Source organism: Gorilla gorilla, chromosome 3, assembly GCF_029281585.2.
Source record: "Gorilla gorilla gorilla isolate KB3781 chromosome 3, NHGRI_mGorGor1-v2.1_pri, whole genome shotgun sequence".
In the NCBI taxonomy this organism is placed as follows: domain Eukaryota; kingdom Metazoa; phylum Chordata; class Mammalia; order Primates; family Hominidae; genus Gorilla; species Gorilla gorilla.
This window is the reverse complement of record NC_073227.2, coordinates 29,165,506-29,189,125: the sequence shown is the minus strand read 5'-3', so window position 1 is coordinate 29,189,125 and position 23,620 is coordinate 29,165,506. Positions and strand designations below refer to the sequence as shown.

The 23,620-nt window shown below is 39.8% G+C and overlaps 1 protein-coding gene across 7 annotated transcripts in view; it reads left to right on the top strand.

Annotated features, from left to right (window-relative positions):
• KCNIP4 (potassium voltage-gated channel interacting protein 4) overlaps positions 1-23,620 on the top strand; it is a 1,217,373-nt gene that overhangs the window by 949,499 nt on the left and 244,254 nt on the right. The window contains exon 1 of one of the 7 annotated variants that reach the window (XM_055385663.2): positions 12,000-12,669. The exons of 5 other annotated variants lie outside the window; for them this stretch is intronic. In XM_055385663.2, coding sequence (XP_055241638.1) covers positions 12,558-12,669 — 112 coding nt within the window. In that variant the 5' untranslated portion in view covers positions 12,000-12,557. Of the gene's footprint in view, positions 1-11,999; positions 12,670-23,620 lie in introns of those variants that run through there. One more of the 7 variants, XM_063705095.1, reaches the window with a different exon arrangement.

Here is a 23,620-nt window from a genome sequence, read left to right as displayed (position 1 = left end):
AACTGTGATGAGGAGGTGTGGGACAGGATTAAATTGGTCTGAATTCAGATCAAAGAGGACTCAAAACACAGCGAGGAGTTTGAATGTTATCCCGAATATAATGGACAGCTATTGAGGGACTGTAAGCAGGGAAATTATATGAAAGATATGCTCTTTAATCTGGCTGCTGTGTAAAAATAGACCTTAGGGGTGTGAGAGCGAAAGTAACAAAATTAGACAGGAGTTTGCTGAATGGTGGCTTGGGCCTAGGGCTATGTTAGCAGGGTTAGTGAGAATTGGTCAGATACAGAATGTACTTTGGAGGTGGAACCAATGGGATTTGTTGATTGGATTTATTTAGGGTCTTGCATATTCTAGCATATAGCAGACATAAGTGTTGTTAATTGACTCATTAAAGGAATGATTGAGCTGCCACTCATGGTCAAGCTCAGACTCCATGCAATACTCCCTGACTAACATCAACCCTTCCACTTTCTTACTCCTCTCCTGCCCCCGAAATCCTACCACACTTTAAACACATTTTCTCATGGACACTAATGTTTTTCCTTGGACTTAGTAACTTATGTGCATTCCTTCCCTTTTCTTCTGGGCTGTAAGCTTCTTCACACCCTTCGTGCCCCACAGTCCCTTGCGTATTTTGCATGGTACATAACCGGTGTCAACATTTTTTTGCACAAATGCAGTGAGGTGGAAGTTATGCAAAGGTCAAAGTCCTTAGATAAAGAAGAGATTACTGAGCGATGGCATCGAAATCTGAGGATCTTGTCAAACAGATTAAGTATAATAATACAGCTCAGTTAGTTTAGGCTCTGCCTTGTTTGGAAGCCAAGAACTAGCTGAGTGACTGAGAGTGGTTCTTTGAAACCAGAGAGGCAATGTGAGTGTGGCTTGTGCAAATGGCAATGGGTTCTCATAGCAGGACTGAGTTCCAGGTTCACTTACCAGCTTTGTAACAAGTGTCTTAACCATTCTGGATCACAGTTTATTTGTCAAATGGGCATAATAATCGAAATACCTCAGAGATGGCTACTAAAAAAATAATTACTTTTAGAAACAGAGTGTTTGCTTTGTGCCTGCAATGAATGCTTTAACTACATTAACGCATTCATTGCCCCTGACAGCACTGGGAGATAGATGCTTTTATTATCCCCATTTTATAAGTCGCTGATATAAAGCACTTCCCACAGCACCCAACAGAGAAAAAGATCTCTATAAGACTACAAAAGAAAAAAAAATCTAAAATTGGCATGGAGCCAGAATGCCTGTTTTTAACCCTGTTTTGCAGCCATTTTTGATTTCAGATCATGCAAACTTTTTAGTCTTAGTTTTCTCATTTTAAAATGGCCTACTATAAAGAACAAGTGAGAGAAAGCCTGGAAAAGTGTAAATATAGGTAAACTTACTCCAGGAAAATCATGAATAAATGTAGACATTCAGAAGGGGTTAGAGCTGATTTTTAACTGAAATGTATAAGATGCAAACACATTTAAAGACAGTGTTAGGAGAAAGTGTCTTATGGCTCTTCAAAGGATAAAGCCCCTCATTTCCTAGAGTTTAATTGCTACCATGTCTTTGAAAGTCATGCTCTATGGCTTTCTCATGTTCAGAGCATTGCACACTTGAACTAAAAATGGAAAATTCAGTAGCTGAAGAGTTTAGTTCATTTCTGGTTTTATCCATCCTAAGAAGGCTGAATTAGCTGATGGGACTGATAACATGCGAATGCCTTTCTCTACTTATGCAGTAGTTTCTCCTCTATTTTCTTTTGTAATCCTCTAGGACATTCTTTGCGGGAAGAACACATCCCAGTTCTGGGTACTGTAGGGTTCTATCCCTGTAACTCCTAGTTCATGTCTGGGCTTGCACCTAAAATGAAAGGAGAGTGTCCCTCAGTCTGATCATAGTTTATACACTCTAAATTGTTTAGTGTTCCCTTTTTAATATTTTGAAATGTACATTCCTCAGAGTCATTTCTCTGTGACAATTAGTTCAGAAATAGGAATGCTAATTAAAGCTGCCCTTTCCTTCTCAAAGACAAAGTTCTTTTTCTGTATGTTAAAAATAAAACACACACACTCATTCTCACACTCACATGCACTTACCTCAACTAGTTTGTTCCTAATAAAGTGGACTCTATCTTCGTGAGCTTCAGTTTACGTTATCTTTTTTCTTCTTAAAGAGTGTTTCCTGTTAAAAAATAACTAATATATTACATCTATATAGTAGGCAGAATAAAAACCCCAAAGATGTCCATATCCTAAACCCAGGAATTGTGAAATAGTAAATTTGTGTTGTTTTGGGTTATGTGACACAAGGTAATCAGTATTGCAAATGAAATTAAGGTTGCTTATCAGATGACCCTAAAATAAGAATTGTATGGTGGATTATTTAGGTGGGCCCAATGTAATCACAATGATAAAAGAAAGAGGGAGGTAGATGGGTCAGTGTCAGAGCAAAGGAATGTGAGAAAGACTCAACTGGTCATTGCTGGCACTAACAATGGAAGGGGCCACAAGCCAAGATAAGCAGGCAGCCTCTAGAAGCTGGAAAAGGCAAGAAAACTGATTCCCTCCTAGATCCTCCAATAGGAACGTGATCCTGCCAACACCTTGATTTAAGCCCAATGAGAACCATTTCAAACTTCTGACTTCCAGAACCATAACGTAATAAATTTGTGTCAGTTTTAGCCACCAGGCTTGTGGTAATTTACTATAGCAGCAACGGGAAACAAATACAAACTGATTTCAGCATTATAGTAATGGGTACAATAACAGAAAATAAGCAATCTCAGGCAGATAAGCTGCAACACTGACTGTGAGTTCTAGGAAAACTCATTCCCAGAAGAATGATTTCATTTCCAGTTCTCTGGGCCTCTGTATTTGAAGCTGAGGTAGGGGAAACTTTTCTTCTTCCTCTACTTCTTTTAAGAAGGCTTAGTCCCTTTTGTCAAAGTGATTCATTGGGATGTGACCCCTAGCTTCACTGATTGCTGGGTTACAATGAATCTTGGAAGCTATTCATAGATGCTTCTGATTTAGGGAGCACTAGCAAGAGTTTGCATTCATGAACAGTAATATGGACACAGGTCATATTAATCCTGGCCTTCAAGACCAGTTCATATGTCTTTTCTTTCTCTGGGATTTTCCTGATCTTCTCGCTATAAGAAATCTCTTCTGTAGTGCATATTCCCTTTTTGCTTGTAACTTAGCTACTATATATAGACATCTTCATACCCTGTTGCAGTGGAAAGGGAACTGGACTAATGGTCCAAAAACCAGGCTACACATCTGGCTCCCAGTCCTGTGCCATGACCTCAGATAGCTAGCCCTTAGAGAGTGAAGACCTACCATGACCCATGCCCTGCATTCTAGTAGGCATTCTCTAAACATTTATTCTGTGCTCTCTTTTTTTTTTTTTTTTTTTTTTTTTTTGAGACAGAGTCTCACTCTGTCGCCCACGCTGGAGTGCAGTGGCATGATCTCGGCTCACTGCAACCTCCACTCCCCAGGTTCCAGTGATTCTCCTGCCTCAGCCTCCAGAGTAGCTGGGATTACAGGTGCCCGCCACCGCGCCCGGCTGATTTTTGTATTTTTGGTAGAGACAGGGTTTCACCATGTTGGCCAGGCTGGTCTTGAACTACTGACCTCAGATGATCCACCTGCCTTGGCCCCCCAAATTGCTGGGATTACAGGCATGAGCCACCATGCTCGGCCTACTCTGTGCTTTCTTTGTTCATCATCCATTGAGAATGTTCAGGGCTCTAAGGTTGGTGCAAAGGGGATTTCCAAGTCATTGAGATTTCACCCATTCTAATCTCATAGATAAGGAAAATGATCCGATCCAGGTGATAATTGTATGTGGGGTGGGGGAGAGGCAGAAAGGGAGGGAGACAGGAGAAAGCACATGGAATTATTTGGGGAGAAGAGTTTTGGGAACTATATTAAATATTCTTTCCATATAATCTTGATATGGTTTGGCTGTGTTCCCACCCAAAATCTCATCTTGAATTGTAATCCCCATAATTTCCATAATCCCCACATGTCAAGGGCGGGACCAGGTGGAGGTAATTGGATCATAGAAGTGGTTTCTCCCATGCTGTTCTCATGATAGTGAGTGAGTTCTCATGATAGTGAGTGAGTTCTCATGAAATGTGATGGTTTTATAAGTGACCGACATTTCCCCTGCTTGCACCCACTCCATCCTGCCACCCTGTGAAGAAAGTGCCTGCTTCTCCTTTGCCCTCTGCCATAATTGTAAATTTCCTGAGGCCATGGGAATTTCCCCAGCAATGAGGAAGTGTGAGTCAAGTAAACCTCTTTCCTTCATAAATTACGCAGTCTCGAGTATTTCTTCATAGTAGTATGAGAACGGACTAACACAGTCTCTACAACTCCTATACAACAAAATATGCTAAAAGTATTCATTCAGTTTCTCTTCAGAATTGGAAAGCATTTAAGCCAAAGCCTGCTGGGTTCTGTTTCCCAAGTACTGTTGTGGTGCAAGAAATGAGCTTACGCAGCTCTGAGGACACCCAAGTCAGTCTCTGGAATCTCGTGCCCAAGAACTGGGAGGATCAAGCTGATGAAGCGGTATATCTATGGCAGCAAGGCCCTGTCCCAAATGAGCAGGAAGGTATGACAGGGCCTAGGAACAGACCTAGAAGTAGGACCAAGGCCCAGCCATGGCTACGGCATCCATGGAGATGCCATTTGTCATACTTTTAAAACCACTTGTTCCATTTCCAAGGTCATCTGAAGATGTGGCTGAGAAAATGAAGCTGATGAGATATTCTGTATTTCTAGTTATAAGAGACCCATGGACTGGTGGACCACGGAGGTAGGATTAATCGAAGGAGAAATAGCCCCTTAATCGGCCCTTTCCTGGAGCCCTCTTTTATTCATTTTAGATCACGTCTCCCTGGCCATCTATGAGAATCTCACAAACAGAACACAGGCCCCATTCATCTATGCATCCTCAGATTTCTCAGTGCCTGGAGTAAAGAATTGCCTGTTTCTTCTCTTTCTCATTTCTCCCTCTCCCTTTTCTTCCTCTCTTCTCCCTTCCCTTCATCTTTTCTCCTTCCTCTCACCTCTATCCCGAGCTCCTTCCCTCATCTCATTTGTGTTTTCATTGCTCTCTTAACCTGGTTCCCAGGAAAGAACTTGTTACTAAATATTTACACTTCAGTATGAGGTTAAGGTCACATCCTATTTTTCTGAAGGTCATTCGCATTTTAAGTCTTGTGTCTCTTTGTGTAATGGGGCCACAGTAAAAAATAAAATAAAACAAAACAAAAATGATGACTTTGACACATACTTCCCCTCCGATGTAAGAACCCTGGCTCTTGAGTGAGAATTCTTGAAGTCAAGTCCCAGCTCCTCAACTGCTAACACTGTAGTTTTGGGCAAGTTACTTAAGCTTTTGCATCTCAACATTCTGATCTATATAATGGGGTTAATAATTAGTTATTCTATTGAGATATTGCGACAACTCAATGAGACAGTTTATGTAATGCACACAGCACACTGTGTGTCACGTGGTAGGAATTCAGTATTATTGTACTACAAACTATAATATATAAAAGGGATAATGATCATTATTATCCTGGAGAATCACTGCCTTAAAGCCAGCCCAGTGTGGTGGGATGTGACAGACACTTATTACAGAGAGATTACATCAAAAGGGATATGACAGGAGAGCCACAAATTGCATACTGGATTAAATGGGTAAACCCAGGAACTCATTCAGGTTAGGCCACAAAGTCTGGGAAAAAGAAATTATGGCAAAAATGTCATAAATCCTACTAAGGAAAGCTTATATTCTAATGCAAGTTTTCTGGTTGGACTTCCAAATAGTCTACTCATTTGTTTATGTGAAGATTACATACTATACATGCTTTGATCATAAGATTCATGAGAACTATTTTCAAGATACATTAGTGCAATATTGCTGGAAGTGTCTTAGGATGGAAGGTAGTTTTTTCCCTCAGCTTTCTATTTGAAAATCCAATCGACCTTGTGGCTTCAATAGGGCATTCAAAACAGAAGGCTGCGGTGCTTAATAGTTTAATGGACATCCATATACATATTTTAAAGAAGTCCATTCAAGACACATTTACTAACCTTTCAGAATGAGCCTTCAGCTAAGTGAAACTGCTTGAGTCTGATCATGTTTGAGCAGAAAGTTCATCTGGAGAACATTTAGGAATTTTCAAAGTAATTGAGAAACCCCAAGATAGAAAGGCTTGATATATTTTAACGTGGAGGTGATGTTGAGGGTAGAGTAGAGGGTGCCTGAGGGTGAATAACTTTCATCATTTTGGTGAGAAAATCTTACAATGTGAAGAGACATGAAGGGTCATACACCGACCTTGTCTTTATTACTTGCCCCATCAAGTCCTGATGTTAAGAGGCATCTTTCACGAACTATTCAATCTCATTTTTCTCTCCTGGCTTGGAGGTCTCAATCTGGCTTTACCACTGTCGTGAATGCTGTCTTTTGTTTTGTTTTTGTTTTGTTTTTGAGACAGGGTCTCATTCTGTTGCCCGGGCTGGAGTGCAGTGGCACGGGCAGCCTCTGCCTCTCAGGTTCAAGCAATCCTCCCACCTCAGCTCCCCAAGTAGCTGAGACTACAGGCCCATGTCACCATGCCCAGCTAACTTTTGTAATTTTTGTAGAGATAGGGTTTCTCCATGTTGCCCGGGCTGGTCTTGAACTTGTGAACTCAAGCGATCTACCCACCTCAACCTCCCAAAGTGCTAGGATTACAGGCATGAGTCACAGTGCCTGGCCAATGCTGTCTTTGTGTGTGCCCATTTATGTTCCTGGGAAAGTCACTGCTCCTCTCCAAACTCATTTTCAATGACCTAGATTAGGTTTCTCTCTTCAGTGCAACCTTCCGGATGATGCCAACCATCCTGATGGCTTGCTTCTCTTAGCTTCTATTGACTGAGAGAATAAATTTTCCTTCTAGAATTTTACTTCTTTTTAACTTTTCAGTGTATCATCCTGATTTTTCCTATACTAAGCAAGTCAAGGATTATGAAAAGCTAGAGGATTCAAAGCCACCTGTGTCCACTTCCAAGTCCCTGACCATAAACAAGCCAACTCTGCTCTCTATACCTCCTTTTTATGCATTTGCAAATTTTTAAAAAATATATTATTTTATCTTTAAATGATTCCTGAAAGATTGTATGAATATGGATGTAGGGGTGAAAAAAACTTTCTCTGTTCCTTCTTAGATTTAGTAGTTGGACCCTGTAAATTAAACTGACAAAGGACAGATTGATGGGAAAAATAGATTAATAGAGTTTATTTACACGTGCAGTGCACATATACATGTGAGAACTCAATGAAGAGTAACTCAAAGGGGTGCTTAGAATTGGGGACTTATATAATCATCCTAACAAAGGGTGATAAATTGTGAAGTGACAAGACAAAGAAAAAAGGATTTGGGCTTCTAGGGTGGTAAATTGTGGAAAGAAAAATATACAGGGGAAACTAATGGAATATAAGGCTTATTTGTAAGGTTTCTTACACAAATCCCACTGGTGCCGACTTTCTGCCCAGTGATTATAGTTGTTTCATCCTTCTCATACAGGAGAGCAGAAGGGAATACTTTACAAAGAGAAATTTATACATCTATCCCCTGCCTTGAGGCAGAGAGGGGGAAGGTAGAGAGTTTTTCCTGAGTCTCCTATTTCAGTTGCCTTCAATCGAAAATAACCCTTATGCCAAAGGACATATTTTGGAGTAACATTTTCTGATTCCCTTCATAGGCTAATAATCTTACATTTAAATTTAACTTAACTAGTTTCTATATACATTGTGATTCTATGTATTTGAAGAGAGAACAGGTAGATTGTAAATATATTGAATTTTAACGTTTTTCTCAATCTTGCTACACTTATTTTTGCATTTATTATAATGTCAACAAACAGTATGAAGAATATTTCTTAACCGAGACTATCACGTGGTGAAATTTCAAACTGAAGCTATAAAAAACAAGGAAAAATGATCAATTTCAGGTTTTAGATAAATCATCCCATTTGAGATTATTTAAAGGATCACAATGGATTGGGGCAAGGAAATGTAAAGTCTACTGAACCTCTCTCTTTCACAGACTGGTCAATTGATTTCGACATGCTTCCTTGGAGTGAGTTTTTACTTTCCTAAGAGTTTCTGTCAATACTTTCCTTTCGAAGTCTCTCAACCAGTTAAAGGGCCCCAGTTAAAGAACCATTCAACATGGTGCAGAGGGGCCTGAGAGTGAGGTGGTGTATGATAAAGTAGGCAGAACCTGGTACCGAGCATACCCACATTCAAATCCCAGTTCTACCAAGTGCCATCTATGAGGCTTCAGGCAAGTGGATTAACCTTTGAAAGCCTGAATTTTCTCCTTGAAACCAAATTATTTCAGGGAACTATAAAAGGATTAAATTACTTAATATCTATAATTTTTTTTTTTTTTTGAGATGGAGTCTCGCCGTGTCGCCCAGGCTGGAGTGCAGTGGCGCGATCTCGGCTCACTGCAAGCTCCGCCTCCCGGGTTCACGAGGTACTCCTGCCTCAGCCTCCCAAATAGCTGGGACTACAGGCGCCCACCATCACGCCCGGCTAATTTTTTTTGGATTTTTAGTAGAGACGGGGTTTCACCGTGTTAGCCAGGATGGTCTCAATCTCCTGACGTCGTGATCCGCCCGCCTCGGCCTCCCAAAATGCTGGGATTACAGGCGTGAGCCACCACGCCCGGCCAATATCTATAAATATTTTGGAGTAGTGCCTGACACTTAAAAGTTCTCCATAAATGTTGGTAGCTACTATTTTTGGAGTAAATCAGGTATAAATCCTGGTTATGTCCCTTGTTGAAAGTAATTTTGTGAAAATAAATTAATCCCAATGCGCCTTAGTTTTTATTCTTCTTTGAAATAGTGATAATAACACCTAACCTATTGATTTGGGGTGAGCTGAAACTAATTTATACACGTAAACTACATAGTATGGTGCCTGGCTTAGAATCAATGGGTAAAAGCCTTAAGTGTACCTTTGGTATTCCCTTCCTTTGGTATGAAAGACAGACCTCTGCTGGGCGACTCATTACAATGTAAACAAAGGGGTGAGTCAGTGAATGAGGGAGAAAGCCAGGATGTTTTAATATAACAAACTGGGTTGGGGCTAGCAAATTACTGCAGTAAAATGGTTGAGCCATGATCTGGAGTTACTTTTTTAAATTTTTAAACATTAAAAATAGAGGTAGACTCTCACTATGTTCCCCAGACTGGTCTCAAACTCCTGAGTTCAAGTTATCCTCCCACCTAAGCCTCCCAAAGCGCTATGCAGGAAACTCTTCTTTCCAAGAGTGGCGCTAGATAAACATCATTCCCCAGATGTCCCCTGCTTCCCTAGACTTTTTAGATGAAGCAGGAAACTCCTCTTATGGTGCTGTCGCCTTACAAAATCTCACAGCTGGGGGTGCATGTGAAAGAGCCCCCGCATACTTGGGAGCCAGCAGATTCGATCCGGTAGCCACAGCTGACAGACAGAGCTCAGAAAGCATGTGGTAAATGTAACTAATGCAGATAGGAAAGGGCTGGACCTCCAATCAGCTGGCACATTCTAAGTAGAGAATGCTATTGTCCTGAAGGGAAATTCTATCTGAAACCAACAAAATCATATTCATGGGACTTTATGTGAATTTCAAAAAGGATAGGAATTTCATTCCTGGAAAATGAGATGTGGCAATTTTAAAATACTTTACCAACTCTCTAAACTAAGAGATCAATTGGTAAATATTTGCTGAAATCTGCTGATAGAAATAAAGGGAAAAGCGTGAATTTGGAAGTCAGACAAAGCAATGATTGAATTCTGGGTTTTCTAACCATGTGACCCCCTCTCAGCACTTCAGTTGTTTTCAACTACAATATGGTATGACGTAGGATTAAAATACATGTTTACATTTAACTTGACCTAATTAATTTCTGTAATTTTTTTTAACTTTTGACTTGCTGTAGTTAAACGTTGGTGGAAATTTCAGAAAATGGTTACCTAAAATATTTTTTTTCCTACTAATTACTAAAACCTGCTTCCCCTCCACAGGCTTGCTGATATAATGGAGAAGAAAATGTTTGGATGGATGGGTGATTGGGCAGATGGATACAAGGATATCTCTTATAAATATGTTATTCAAAATGAAAAGCACCTTTGGCAGGACCAACTTATTTCTAGGACTCAAGGGAAAGAAACCACACTGTGGGTTGAGATGATCAGCAGGTCTTCATGGGAAAAACGCTGAAACTAGACCTTGGAGCAGGGGTGGCAGGACCAGGGAAAAGCAAAGTCGTTTCATCCAAGGAGAACTTGCAGAGCCTCTAAAGAGTTGGAACTTCCATCATAACCCCACAACTACCATATGTGAGCAGCGGACCCCAGGGACTGGGCTCAACTCCCCACAGACTTAGTTAATTCTTACATCAACCATGAGAAGGGGGCAGTAGCATTCCCATTTTAAACTGAGATTCAGAGACGGAGTGTATTCTTCAAGGTCATGGAGCAAGCAAGGGTAAGGCTAGGATTGTACCCAGGTCTACCAACCTCAAAACTTGAGCATGGTATACTATAATACTTCTAGTAATGATTCAGGTTACCATTATGGACAGTTACTGCCTCTATAAAGTCTCCTTCCTGATACCACTAAACCCTTTCCCAATTAGAGTTGACTTTCCCTGCTTGTTTTCCCACTGTACCGTGCAGACATCTGTTCAAATGTTGGTATATTTATTGGTCACATTTTACTTCATGCCTGCCTCCTCATTAAACTATAAGCCCCCAAAAGACAGAGCTGAGTATTATTCATCATTTGATCATTCATGTACCATTTATAGCTCATAGTAGCAGCTTAATAAATGCTAATGAATAACTGAATGAATGAAAGCCTGTTGCCTTCCAGTCACTATGCCCACTGCTTGGCAAGTCAGTTAACCTCTTCATGCTTTGTTTTCCTCACCTACAAAGTTAAAATGATTAGAATTAACTTATAATCTGCCACTTATGTGGTAGATTAACTTATCTACCATGTAGAGATGTAGGGATAAGTAAGTTGTTGAAAAGTCACTACAATATTGATGAGCACATAGTAAATGCTTAGTACATGTTAACTATTATTGTGATCACATTTAATTCCCATAATTCCCTTTAAATGGAGAAATTTAAATGAAGTATTATGATCTTGACTGCATAGAATAGGACCTGTTATTAGAGTGGTTAAGTGTCTTGCACAAGATCACATAGCAAGAAAGAAGCAGAACTTGCAAATGACCCTGGAGGTCTGAGATATTACTCACAAACCCTTATATTTCCAGTTCACATACAGAGTCCCTGTTGATTCTCTTCATCTCCGTTTTTAGGTTGGGCTTCAGTAGACTGGAGATAACCAACAAAGTGATTCAGCCAGTGTCGTCCTGGCACAGCACAGGGTCTGTTTGGAGTGGTTTGGACTAGCACACCTCATGGCATCTTTGCGATGGTGCTGTCCACACTTCCCAGTTGATAAGAGTCACCTGGGCTTCTTACTTAATAACACACACTCCAGGCTCCTCTGATGAGCGTGGTTTTAACAAACAACCCCAGGTTGTTTTTATCATCAGGGAAGTTTGTGAAACTTTGAGAAAGGCTGAGGCCAGACTTTAAAGGACGATGGTGGTACACACCTTCCAGGGGGCAGTTATGAACATCTTAGTTGTTACCGAGTACTGCTCCGCCACGCCCTCCGTCCACCTTTGTAAATATAATATAAGGACTAAATCAGTCTCCCTGATAATGCGCCCGACGTGACAGCGGAGACCAGAACAAGGAGTGGCGTGGCGGGGGAGGCTCAGGTGTTCTCGTTTGACAAAGTCATTGAATCACGGAGCTTTGCTCCTGCACTTTTCTCCCTGGAAAAGCTGCTTCTAGACTTCCACGGGGGCTTTCAGGAAGGGCCTGTAGGCACCAGCCACCAGAAGTGATTGTTTCCTAGCATTCAGAGAGGAGGCTGAGCTGTCTGCCAGAGGCAGCTCTGGGAGGAGAGAGCAGCAGCTTTGGCAAAAAGGGGCCATTCGCAAGCTTCTCAGGCAGAAAACTAGCGCGCCGACAGATCTGCCCAGCCTCGCGTCCTCAGCGAGGGAAGCGCGCGGTGCTCTCCTGGGCAAGTTTCCTAGGAGTGTCCCTTCTCGCCACGGACACTGCAAAGTCTCCAGTTCTCCGACAGACGTTTCCCTCGCAGCTCTGAAGTCGAAGTACTCGCCCGCTGGCTGCAGCATAGAGTGGAGAGGTCCGTGCGCTGTGGTAGCAGGGGAGAGCCCCGCCAGCCAAATGCCAGGATCAGCATGAGAGGCTGGACTTTAGCCCAGGTCTGTCTTCACCCCGGGGGGCCGCCGGCTTTGCAGGGTGCATCTGCCAGGAGCTGCTCACTTTTTCCCCTTGCAAGTCTTTGTTCCAAGCCTGACGTTGCTACGATTCTGTAATTAACTCTCTCCACTCCAAAGGGGTCTGGAGGCTGGGATGCTCTGCCAGCTCAGAGGATGTTGACTCTGGAGTGGGAGTCCGAAGGACTGCAAACAGTGGGTATTGTTGTGATTATATGTGCATCTCTGAAGCTGCTTCATTTGCTGGGACTGATTGATTTTTCGGAAGGTAAAGTGGTCGCTCCAGTCTGTGCTGGTGGGCAGGTCTGGTTTAGAAGTAGATACAGATGCTGCAGAAGTTAAGAAGCCTTGATACTCAAAGTAAAAGTTTTAAAATAAGCATGTTTGGCATAGAGCTTCCTAGTGGCTGGACAGTTCATTTTGGTTTATCTAGATATTTGATATTAGAAGGGAAGGGATATTGTACCATTATCTTTCTATTTGAAATCTACTTGGGTTTAGTATTTTGTGGGTTAAATATTTTTCTAAGGTGGGGAGTTAGGACTCTCTCCTATGGGGTGATAATACGGGTTGGTATTTGGTTGTCAAGTTCATGTTGGTTACCACACCTTAATGTCATTAGTGATTTCATCCTATGAAAGAGTATCTTGATTTGTGAAGAGAATATCTGTGTGTCCCTCATTAGTTAGGAGGTGTGGGGGTGAACCCAGGTGGTTTATTATGATATAAAATGGGTAAGCTTTTGATATGAAATTGAGTTAATGGGTGCTCAGCAAAAATGTGCTTTGAACATTTGATTTGCAAGTGTTTCATTTGCATTCCCCAGTGAGTCTCATTGCTCATGTGTGTCCTGAGTAGGAACTCATACACAGGAGACAGGACTGTTGCTATTAATAAAAATTAGATCCATCTAACATAAATTTTACTCTTGCTATCCAAAATGAATTTTGTTATTCAAAGATTGGAGAGTTTTAAGAAGTTAATTAACTTTGCTTTAACTATTTGAATGTATATGTATGTATCAAACACACACACATATTGTTTATGAAATAATGCTTTTACTAAAATAATAGCCTTTGAATCATTTAAACCTAAATCATTTGATATCAATTCTACATGCAATCTCCTCTTTCTTCCTAAGTGAAAGAATGGCGTCCGTGAGACACTTGCTAATATTTCTTCCAGATATGGATATGATCTTTTATTGCCAAGTTATGAATATTTACCTCTCACATTGTGTTTAATGTGGGGAGATGGAAATATTTAAACTTGCCTGTGCTTTCTGTAATCTTTCTAACTATAGGAACTAAGACCTGATAGCTATGATGACATCATCACAAACAAGATCCGGTATACAGGTTGTTTCTGTTAATATGTTAATGATGGCCAATGTATCTTATCTTCAGAAAGTCCTTTTATTCCACAAAGTAAGTTCATTAGGTTCTAACTGTTTAGACAATATAAGAACATACATTCTATTGTAATCTTCGTATCTTCTTTATTCTCAATAAGTTCTGCTTAGACACAATACAAATAATACTGTAATGGGATTAAAACCTCAGAATTTAGTTCTTTTTCCTTTTCTTATATTTCACAGTAATTTTATTTAACCCCTGAAGGAAATCAATGCATAAGCAGGTTTCTCCAATGTTACACAATTTTGCATTCTCTTGAGATTTCTGCCTCAATGCACTAAATGCTGGTGTCTTAATACAGTACTAGCAATTTCAATTTCTATGATTGGAATAATTTGCTTCTGTTTTGTCACCATGTTTTGGTTCTCTGGACTTAGTTGAGCCATAGCCCCCAACTTTAGTGCATTGTACTGGAGCTGACTTGGTTTCAGAGTTAGGTTCTAAAGGACAACCTCCACAAATGTATTGAGGAAGTCAACTTTCAGAGTATTATGAGGGTAGTGCACAGTTTTTATATTGTCAAAGTTAATAATGTAGAAATTTAAAATCAAAAGTCCCAAGTGTAAGGCCCCTGGCAACGATTCAGCTTTTATTCTTCAACGTCTGTTTCATATCACTTAAAGTTGAAGTTTTGCAGATTCAAACTTCAAATTTGAGTTTCAACAAAATAAAAATTAGAATTGTAAACCTGACTCCCCCAACTAGAATCAGAGAAATTTTGAGTTGGTCCGAAAAGTCTTCCTTGGGAGAGATATCTAAATCATATTCCTATCCATATCTGAATCTATATTTCTATATCTACACACACAAACATACACATAGAAATGTACATAAATATTTATAGATATTATGTGAAATGTTCAGTAAGCTGGAGAAACTTTTAATTCAATATAGAATCCATGATCATGCTAAAATACAAGGATGCAGGTTATCACCATACATGAGGGAAGACCCACATATACTTGTCGAGTCAGTCCCTTTTTCCTCTGAAATACATGTTAGGAAATACTAGTTTGGGCCAACTCTTATTTTGCATAGGAGACAACTACAATCCAGTAAAGTTAACTGACTTGTCATAAGGCAAATGTAACTGGGAGCAGAAGCAGGATCAAAACCAAAGACTACTGAATCCTACACAGTGCTTTTCCTACTACAACATACTTTTATACATCTTCCTTAATGTTGAGAAAGGGAATAAATGAAAATGCACATGGGAATTTTCTGGAATTCTTGAGTCTTTTCCTGAATTGGCTAATACCATGCGAAACATTTTCGGCAAATGCATTTAAAAGAAAATCATATAATGGGCATGTAATTTCTACAAGGCTCTGACCTCAACCCAGGAATGGGACCCAAGCATGGGATATAAATGAGCTTAGCCAGAACACTGATGTTTGTCATAGATTAGAGGCAAGATTAGGACAAAAGCAAGCCAAGTGGTCTCCTCAGCCCCTGTCCGACCTCTAAGATCTGCACTGAATTTTGACCAAATGTGACTTACATTCAATCGTGATGAATGTCCAGTTCAAGCAGAGTCCAAGGATGAAGTCCAATGAGAAGGTGACACCTCTATCCTAGGCCTGCTGCCTGTTTATTTAGACTATGACATTGTCTAAGCAGAAACAGAACCTGGACTTTTTGATCAGTAGCCAAGTAAAGGTTTGAGAAAAAAAGGCAGCTAAAGTGCAAACCACCATAAAAAATTAGATTATCAGAGCCTTCATTCTTTCTAGCTGAAAATAATGAAGGTTGACAGGGTTATCCCAATGCAAATTGCTAAACTCTTCACTAAGATTGCACCACCTAGAAAATATGACCCACAATAGTCCAGAGAATTAGCCTCTTTTTTTTTTTTTTTTTTTTTTTTTTATGGTGGAGAAGTGAAGGTGAAAAGGCCCAGAGTAGAAATTTGAGCTTCTTTTAGGCAGCATTGAGCTTACATGTTGTCCTCAGGAAGCAGTGATACCTCAATGGTACCATCATGGAATATTTTCTCCAGTGTGATTTTCTGTATAATACATTAGAAAGTACTTCTGAGTCTATTTGAATGAGAGGGCCCATATTAATGTTGAGATAAAGCAGTATTGCCTTAATATTTTCATCTCTAATGTTGACTAGAATTAGACACAGATAGAAAAGGGTTAAGAGAAACAGTTATTTTAGTTTCCAATTTCGATAGTCTTGTTTTAAAAAAAGTTTTAATTGAAATTCATGACTTAGGACTCAAAAGCAATTTGTAAAGAAGATCAAAACAACCAATGTGATTTTACTATAGGGATTTGAAATTTTGCACATATCCACTTATTAGTAAGTGGAAGGAGAAAGAACACTCATGAGATTAAGCTCATCATTTCATACTTTAGTTTGTAATCTTGTCATATTGAATTCTAACGTGTGCAGGGTACCCTGTTGGGTATTGACTGAGAAGGTGGGAAAGTGCAAGATGAACATTAAAGTGCCCTCAACAAGCTTACATTCTGGTAAAGGAGACTACTTACTAAACAAGACAGCAGAAAATAATACTGGGCATAGGCCCAGGCCATGGCCAGTAGAAGCACAGGTAGAAAGGTTCATTCTGGAAAGGACTCCAGAGAAGGTTTAATGGAGAAGAAAAACTAGTCGTACAGGACCTTGGAGTGGGAGAAGATTTCCCAAATTGGAAAATCCAGGAAGAAGATTCCAGGCTGAGCAAAGAAATTGAGCTGTGAATCTAAGCACAGACAGTGGGTGGCTTGCATGGATTAGGACCATGAATTGGATATGGCTCATAGCACATGGGTCTAAGAACATTAAAATAAAATATGTGGCTGGACAAGTTACTTGGGGTTCAACACTAGAAGTGCACACTTATTCCCTAACCATTGAAGAGCCATTGACTTAAAGACTTCAACTTTAGGGGAGCAAGTGGGACAGATCCATGTTTTAGGTAGGTCAACCTGGGAGTAGGTGAAGATGAGTTCACAGGTAAGAAAGTGGAAGCAGAGCCAGGCGCGGTGGCTCACACCTGTAATCCCAGCACTTTGGGAGGCCGAGACGGGTGGATCACGAGGTCAGGAGATGGAGACCATCCTGAATAACACAGTGAAACCCCGTCTCTACTAAAAATACAAAAAAATAGCTGGGCAAGGTGGTGGGCGCCGGTAGTCCCAGCTACTCGGGAGGCTGAGGCAGGAGAGTGGCGTGAACCTGGGAGGCGGAGCTTGCAGTGAGCCTAGATCTCGCCACTGCACTCCAGCCTGGGCGACAGAGCGAGACTCCATCTCGAAAAAAAAAAAAAAAAAATGAAAGAATGAAAGAAAGTGGAAGCAGAGATACTAGTTATGCTTTTGTAGCAATTCAGATGGCAGATTAGGACAAAAATCCACAGAATTCCCTCCTCAATAAAATACTTGGGGAGAACTGTCCGTTTCCAGTTTTTCCAGAAGTTCTTATTTAATGATATCCATGACATGAAGCTCTTTGGAAACAATATACTTATACTTTATTTCAGAGCAACTTTGTTTGGCTTTATTAAATATCTTTTTTATGAGAAAAGAAAGAAATGTGGAGTACGCAGAGATCATAGCTATAGGTATAGTGGAAGGAACTTAAAACTTTGGATAGATTAATCCGCTATCTTACAAGGTCTTCGATTATTGTAAACTTTTTATTTTGAAAAATTTTGCACATAAAACAAGGTATAGAAAAAAAGTGTAATGAATTGTCATATATCCATTATCTAACTTTAATAATTACCAGTACTTTGGCACTTGTTTTCACATGGCTTGTATTTAATAAATATTTATTGATTGTCTACAGGATGTCAGGCACTAGGCTAGGCTCCAGAATATAGAGATCAATTAAAGATAGTTGCTGCCTTCAAGATATTCTCAGTTGCATAAGAAGAAAAAGAATACTAACAAATAAAAAATATAATACATCATGGTAAATAAACCAGTACAAGAAAATCCAAGAAGAATGTAAGGTAATTAAGTCCAAGTAGAGGAGATGAAAGCAATCAGAGATGACTCCATGGTGGAGGTGACCTCTAATCCTGGTTTTTATGGATGAAGAGAAGTGTATAAGATTGATATATAAGAATGGTGCTTATCCAAGTACTGTACGTAAAACGCTGGGTGAAGAAACACCATGTACAAGCCCAGGGCCATGATACACCACGTGAAATTCCTGGAACAACGATAAAATGTAGGAGAGGAGTTGACTGTTTTACTCCTTCTCCTTAATTGTACAGTTATCCTTGCTGTTTAGCACAGTGCTTGGTAAATAGAAGTTACTGAAGAAAATTACGATCTGAATGCCATTTGCTTTCATATAGGAATAGTGCCAGTTCATATCTATTTATCCCACATAATAAATAACTTCCAGTATCACTTTCAGGTTTCCATAGTAGCCTAAAAACTGTTGATTCATTGATTAAGATTTTTGTTATATATATTTTTTTCTGTTAGTAATATTTCACATCAAAATCCCCTGGCAAAGTGAAGATACCTGCACACCAAACACATCCGTTTGTTAGAACTCCTGAGCCCAGGGAGATAATTTCAATTAAGATAACCAACAATGAGCTGCAGAATCCCCGCTTATATGAGTTCTGGTTAGATGAAAAAGCAACACTTTCAATTCTGTAACTGGAAAAACATTTAGATTTATTGCCAAAATATAACAAATATGTATTACTGTGTGGAAGGGAAGGGAGGATAGTCAGGTGTTTTACCGCCTTCAAGAAATTTCCGAATTGGTTAGAGGCCAAACAGCTCATGAATAACTAATCCAAGATGAAAAAGTATTGTGAGAGGGAGTAAGGCCTTTAGAAAACTCAAAGAGAAGAGCCATCTAGAAGATTTTGGGGAAGGCTGCATAAAGATAAGTGACATTTTACATCTCAAGAGTTGAGAGATCCAAAACTTTGACAGGTAGAGACTAGAAACTAAAAGAAATTCGAACTATATTTTTAAAAGACAGGCAGTTTCCTGAAATCATTTTTGTAATCAGATTGGCACTGAAAATTTAATTAATTATTTAAAATACCAAGTTTCTGCTTGGACCAGGCAATGTGCTTGATACTGATAGGTCTGGGGACTATTATTTTCCAGTTCTAATTATTTTTACTTACTTTGGTAACTTGTGCCTCACCCAGGCTGGAAGAGGAGAGCTATAATTTTAAGTGGGCAGTGAGGGGAGTGGAAGGGGAATGCCCTCCAGCCAAATATCATCAGGAAACACACCTGTGGTTGAATAATTTTCATTTATTATTCATTGCAGAGAGAGAGAATACATGCAGCAGAGAAATGGTGAATGTCTCAGAGAGTATTAGGACTTATTACAGGGTTTGAGCTCATTTTGGTGCCTTTGGAGAAGGTTTAAGTGAGCAAGACATTGACCTGGACAGGAAGCTGTCAAGAAGCCAGAGTCATGCTGTGATTGGGTAACTTGTGTCTGCAAGTAGTGAAGACTAGACAGAGACAAAGGCTGTAATAGGTAAAGAAGCAGCTGTTACTCGTATTAGCTGGGAAAGGAGGTATTTGATTATTTTGTGGTTTAAAGTTCATGTTTGGCCAGGCGCAGTGGCTCACACCTATAATCCCAGCACCTTGGGAGACCGAGGTGTGTGGATCACCTGAGGTCAGGAGTTTGAGACCAGCCTGACCAACATGGAGAAACTTCATCTCTACTAAAAATACAAAATTAGCCAGGCGTGGTGGTGCATGCCTGTAATCCCAGGTACTCCGGAGGCTGAGGTGGGAGAATCGCTTGAACGCAGGAGGTGGAGGATACAGTGAGCCAAGATCACGCCACTGCACTCCAGCCTGGGCAACAAGAGCAAAACTCCATCTCAAAAAAAAGAGAAAAAGTTCATCTTTTTGCTTCTGTTCAAACATGATTATAGAGTGCTCTTGTTGTTATATTGATCAACCATGGGTCCACAGTGGTGTTTTCTGATGTTCATATTCTATGAAATGGTTTATAATCATCAAGAAAACACCAAGACCTAACTAATAAACCAGCTCAGCTCCTGCCAGGGGCCCACAGGTGCTTTTCTCCTTCCCTCACATAATAAGGGAGAAGGCAGAATAAGGCGAGAGGGAAGAGTATAGGCTATAAAGCAGACAGATTTGAGTTTAAGTCCTAATTCACTAACTGTGAACAAGTTACTTAATCTTCTCAAGCTTCAATTTCCTTTTCCATATAATGGGGTTAATAATCCCAATCTTTGAAGATTACTGTAGGAATACTAAAATATAAGTGGAATATCTAGCTCTATTCTTCATCCACAAATAGGAGCCAATAAGTGCCTTTCTTGTAATTGTGTTGAAACAACAGTTGCCATGTTCCAGTTTCTTGAGTTTGACTAGCCATTCTCTGAAGAATGCTTGAGAATCACCTAGCTGACCTGTTAGACACAGATTGTTGGGCCCAAAACATGGAGTTTCCAATTCAGTAAATCTGGGGTTGGGGTCTGAGAATTCACATTTCTAATGGGTTCTTACTTGAGGATCATGCTGCTGGTCCAGGGCCAAACTTTGAGAACCATTGAGTTAGGTAATAAGTTGGAAAGGCCAAACCCATGGTATCTGGAGTGTGTTCGGTGCCAAGTTGTCTGACACCTGCTGAGCTTGATTCTCAAGCAGTGGCCAGCCAGCTTTTTCAGTAGTAAACATTTTAGGTTTTGTGGGCCATGCAGTCTGTCACAACTCCTCAACTCTGCTGTAGCACAAAAGCAGCCGTAGATAATATGCAAACAGATAGGTGTGGCCATGTTCTAATAAAACATTGTAGATGCTCTTTGAATCCCATACAATTTTCATATGTCACAATATATTTATTTAATGTCTGCCTTTTTAACCATTATTTTACATGTGAAACAATGTTTAGCTGGCAGGTGATACCAAAATTGAGAATAGACTAGATTTGGCCTACCACTGTATTTTGCCAGCCCTTGTTCTAGAGTTGGCAATAAAGGGAACCATTAAGAAGGGGTCTCAGGTTGATGACTTATTGTTTTTTGGAAATTTAACTAGATTTTTCTATCCCTTCTGTACTATTGAGGGGATGGGGGTCTAGTCTCTTTTTAGGGGGTTGGTGGAATTGTCTGCCAAACTGTCAAGTGATTTGAATTAACACATGTGTTTTTTCAATAAAATGACTTCCTTTCCCCTAACTTCACACTGCTGGACCAACTTAGATAGTTGTTATATAAATTAAGCCATCTGCCTGGTATTGTAATACAATGAGTCAATGCCTGAGTGCCCTGTCCTATTGGTTTTCATTTTCGGTATTATTGTCTCTTGGAGAAGTTGATAATATACTCTTTTTATTGAGTTTGCAAACTCTTATTTCATAGATTTGTTAAAGACCCATTTTAGTTTTTAAAATTACATTGCTATTCAGACTGTTGCACTACATTGAGCCTTTTGAGTCTAGGACACATACATTCCATGAACAAATGTTAAAAAATAAAATAAAATCACCTTGAGTATACACTCTCTTAAAAATAAAAGATCTATAAGTAGTGGATAAGATCATGGTCTTTGAAGTGAGGCAGACCTAGAGTTCATTTCCAGCTTTTCCTTTTACTGGCTGTGATCTTGGTGAAGATATAACCACCTGAACCTCAGTTCTCTCATTTGTAAAATGGAGTACTAGTCGTAGCTACCTCATGGCATTATTTTGAAATTTAAATGAAATGATACTTGTTAAAATTCTCCTTAGCACAGTGCCTATCACGCAGAGCTCAATAAATATTGGGTATTGTTTGTAGTGTTAACATCGTTGCTGTCTTTGCTTTGCATAGTCATCATACCTATTATTAGCATAATCATGTATTCAGTCATCCAGGAAAGAAAGGTTTTCGAGTGTGATCTGTATACGAAGAACTGTACTAGTCATTGAGAACATAAAGACGTAATTTTGGCTACATTGGGTTTATATACAAATGAACATACCAAAAAATTAGTTTAGTAAATTGCCTGCGCCTCACGTCTATGTAGATTTTAGAGGGACATAAAAGAAAGACTGACCAATCCTATTTAGAAAGTGGAGAGCATCAGAAAGGACTCAAAGAGGTGATCTTTGAGCCGCATCTGAGCAACACTTTTAGCACTCAGCATCAAGCGGCCTTGAGAACCACTGGCAATTGATAAAACCTATGTTAGCATTTCCAAGAACACCTGATGTTGATCTCAGTTTCAAACTCCTGGCTTATATTATTCCTAGAACTCCTTCTCCTATACAAATGCCACCCTTCTTTCCCATTTCAGCTTTAAGTGAAACCCACCCTCTCTTTAATACCACCCTTTCTTTCTAATCTGAATTCAATTACTCCTGATGTACGTGGTATAGCAAACACACTTAATAATAAATCCTGATGCACTGTCCCTCAAATTACTTAATTTGTATTCATTCATTTTCTCTCCAGCTGAACAAGAGAGAACACTGTACCTTAGTACAGTTTGAATTTTCCCTGTATTTTCACGGTGTCCAGAGCTATAAGGAGTGTGTTACCCAGGCTCAATGATACAGGCATAACACAGAGATACCTTGTGTTCTTGCACTTCACATTGTTGTGCTTTGCAGATAATGGGCTTTTTACAAAGCGAAGCCTTGTGGCAACCCTGCTGAGCAGGCCTTTTGGTGCCATTTTTCCAACAGCATGTGCTCAGTTTGTGTCTTTGTATCACATTTTGGAAATTTTTACGGTATTTCAAACATTTTCATTATTATTATATATGTTTTAGTGATCTTTGGTATTACTCGAGAAATTTTTATACCATATACCTCAGTAATAATCGAGTTCAGATTAGGAGCATCATGAACCACATCCATGTAAGATTCCAAACTTAATCTATAAATTTTGTGTGTGTTCTGACTGCTCCACTGACTGGCCATTCCCCAATCTCTCACCCTCTCCACAGGGCCAGCCTATTCCCTGAAACACAACAATAATGAAATTAGGCCAATTAATAATCCTACAATGGCCTCTAAGTGTTCAAGTAAAGGGAAGAGTCATACATATCTCACTTTAAATCAAAAGCTAGAAAGTATTAAGCTTAGTGAGGAACGCATGTTGAAAATCAAGACTGGCCAAATGCTAAGCCTCTTGGGCCAGTTAGCCAAATTGTGAACACAAAGAAATAGTTCTCAAAAGAAAAGTGCTACTTCACTGAACATGTGAAGAATAAGAAAGCAAAACAGCTTTATTGCTGATATGGAGAAAGTTTTAGGGATCTGAATAGAATATCAAACCAGCCACAAACTTCCCTTAATTCAAAACTTAACCCAGAACAAGGCCCTAACTCTCTTCATCTCTGTGAAGGCTGAGAGAGGTAAGGAAGGTACAGAAGAAAAGTCTGAAGCTAGCAGAGGTTGGCTCATGAGGTTTAAGGAAAGAAGTCATCTCCATAACATAAGAGTGCAAAGTGAAGGAGCAAGTGCTATTGGAGTAGCTATAGCAAGTTACCTAGAAGGTCTAGCTAAGGTGAGTACACTAAACAACGGATTTTCAATGTAGATGAAACAATCTTCTATTGGGAGAAGATGCTATCCAAAAGTTTCATAGCTAGAGAGGAGAAGTCAGTGTCTGGCTTTAAAGCTTCAAAGGACACGCTGACTCTCTTGTTAGCAGCTAATGCAGCTGATGATTTTAAGTTGAAGCCAGTACTCATTTACCATTCCAATCTAGACTTCACCAGGATTCAATTCCATCTCAAGAAACCACTTTCTTTGACCTTCTAGAAGAAGTTACTCCTCGTTTGTTCTAGTTTGATCATGAGATTGTAGTAGTTCAGTTAAATACTCAGGCTCCAC